This window comes from Monosiga brevicollis, genomic scaffold (assembly GCF_000002865.3).
Source record: "Monosiga brevicollis MX1 MONBRscaffold_5 genomic scaffold, whole genome shotgun sequence".
Taxonomy (NCBI): domain Eukaryota; class Choanoflagellata; order Craspedida; family Salpingoecidae; genus Monosiga; species Monosiga brevicollis.
Genome location: NW_001865042.1, coordinates 67,338 through 69,807, shown reverse-complemented (window position 1 = coordinate 69,807; position 2,470 = coordinate 67,338). Strand labels below are relative to the sequence as shown.

At 56.6% G+C, this 2,470-nt stretch overlaps 1 protein-coding gene across 1 annotated transcript; it reads left to right on the top strand.

Moving 5' to 3' along the window:
• Positions 1-497: 497 nt before the first annotated feature.
• On the top strand, positions 498-2,044 carry MONBRDRAFT_891 (uncharacterized protein; the record flags this gene model as incomplete). The annotated part of the gene is made up of 7 exons (XM_001744192.1): positions 498-666; positions 820-1,056; positions 1,134-1,379; positions 1,458-1,575; positions 1,646-1,723; positions 1,825-1,899; positions 1,984-2,044. Coding segments are annotated over 7 exons (984 nt in total), but the record flags the coding sequence as incomplete, so codon positions are not given.
• Between the last annotated feature and the right edge of the window lie 426 nt (positions 2,045-2,470).

The window sequence follows — 2,470 nt, the reverse complement described above, 5'->3', positions numbered from 1 at the left end:
TTGCCTAATTTCAACTTTGCGTGACAGTTTGAAGAGAGAGAGAGAGAGAGAGAGAGAGAGAGAGAGAGAGAGAGAGAGAGAGAGAGAGAGAGAGAGAGAGAGAGCGATCGACGACAGCGACAGCGTCAGTGGCAACGGCAACGGCAACCCGGGGGCTGATGGAGAGAGAGAGATCTGAGACTTCGCACGATGGGCAAGATGCCGGCGCTGCTGTTGGTGGCTTTGGCTGTGGGCGTTGTCGGCGTGGCGAGCGTACCAGTGCGTGTTTTGATGGTTTGCTTGGGTTTTCTCTGGGCAGAGGATGATGGAGGCCACAGTGGCTCAACGGGTGATTGCTTGCTCTGTCTGCTTCGGCCCGATAGTCTAGGAAAGAACCGGCGCTGCGCCCACACATCATCTTTGTAAGCAAACACTCTGTGGATTCTGCAAGCCAGCAAAGATCTGGATGCCTCTGACAGCAAAGATGTTGCTCGCTCGGCCTCATCATCTGCCGTGCGCATCACCTTCAGATCATGGCCGATGATCTGGGCTACTATGACCTTGGCTATCGCAACCCAGATTCCATCACGCCGAACATTGATCAGTTGGCCACTCAAGAGGGAGTCATCCTCGATAACGCCTATGGATACCGCTACTGCAGTCCCTCTCGGGCTAGCTTCCTGACCGGTTCGTTGGCGCAAGCACACGCCTCGGCTTCTCCAACTTGTGTCTCACTGGTGCTCTTCCGGCTTGCCGAGCCAACTCTTTCGCTCGGCCTTCTGACAAGCTCACGCATGAATCCTGGACGCCCCATGCCGCGATCCTTTTTTGGGCATCTAGGCCGCGTCCCCATCCATGTGCATCAGGGCAACCCCGGTCTGGCCGCAGCTGGATGTACGAACCTCAACTACACCATGATCCCTGCCCAGTTGCGCCGAGCCGGCTACCGTACGGCCATGGTGGGTAAATGGCATCAAGGGGCCAGCCTGCCCGAATGCCTTCCCGTCAATCGCGGCTTTGATACCAGCTTTGGCTATCTCTCTGGCGAAGAGGATCACATGGACCAGACCACCAATGGTCGGTTCAAATCCATTCCTCCCGGGGTCTTGTCATTGCACGCCACTTCTCATTGTTGCTTGCCTGGTGTTTCCCAGGCGGCCAGTGCAATGTCACCGACTTTTGGTTGGATAGTGGACCAGCCATCCGACGCAACGGCACCTACAGCTCCTTTCAATACAACGATGCCATTGTCGACATCATCCAACAGCATGCGCCCGAGCAGCCCTTGATGCTTTATGCTGCCCTGCAAAATGTGCACGGTCCCTACGAGGTGCCAGAGCGCTACCGAGCCAAGTTTCCAGCTGACAAAAACTGCACAGAGACGGGCGACAACCCCACCTGTTGCACCTTGGCGGGCCCCGAGGGGACTCGCTGCGATGGGAACGACCACCAAGCCGGCCTTCGCTGTCCAATTGGAGCCCAGTGCACGCGTGATTTTATGCTTGCCATGGTTAATGTCCTGGACGACATTGTGGGCAACATCACACGCGCCCTCAAGGCCAACGGCATGTGGAACAACACGGTTCTCGTCTTCAGGTTGGTTTGCACGCAGGATTTGACGGGCGGGACATGGCCTCATGGTCGCAACTCTGCCTCTTGGGTACAGCTCTGACAACGGTGGGGCGGTTCCGGGGGCTCCACAACATGGCTCGATGAATAACCATCCCCTTCGCGGTGGCAAGGTGTGGCCTTGTTTGCACGTCATATCGTACCCGTGTGCCTGTTCTCGTTGGTCATTGTGTGGTCGCCTCATCGGGCATCTTTTTTTTTTCCTATGATCAAGAGTGCTTACTTTGAGGGTGGGGTGCGCACGGCGGCCTTTGTGGCATCGCCCTTGCTGCCAAAGAGCATCAGAGGTACGTGTCCACACTGCTGGAGCAGCACCAACAGGTCTGTTTACCTCACAAGCCGCTGATCCTCTCTCTATGCGAGCGGCGTAGGGAGTGAGCTGCGCGGCTTGATCCACATTAGCGATTGGTATGCGACGTTTTGTCATTTGGCGGGCGTGGACAACTGTACAGATGCCGTGGAGCCCTTTGCTTCGGATTCACTGAACATGTGGGGCTACTTGACGGGCGTCAACTCGACTTCGCCTCGCACCATCCTTCCGCTCGGCACCTATCAAGGAGGGGCTGTCTTACAAGCGGACGGCTTTAAGTTGGTACGCGGGCAGCAGCAGCCGGACTGGTGGTATGGTCCACAATCCCCCAACTGCACCAATGGAACGGGGGTGCACGACTTTAATTGTGAGGACGACTGTCTCTTCAACATTTACGACGATCCAGGGGAGCATGTCAATCTTCGCACATCCCACGACGAGGTGTACAAGGCTCTCGCGACCCTACTCGACCAGTTTGAGAATGAGACGGCGTCGATTGAATTCCCGCCCCTCCCCAAGACCGTGGTGAGTCGATATCCCTCCCTCTGCAGT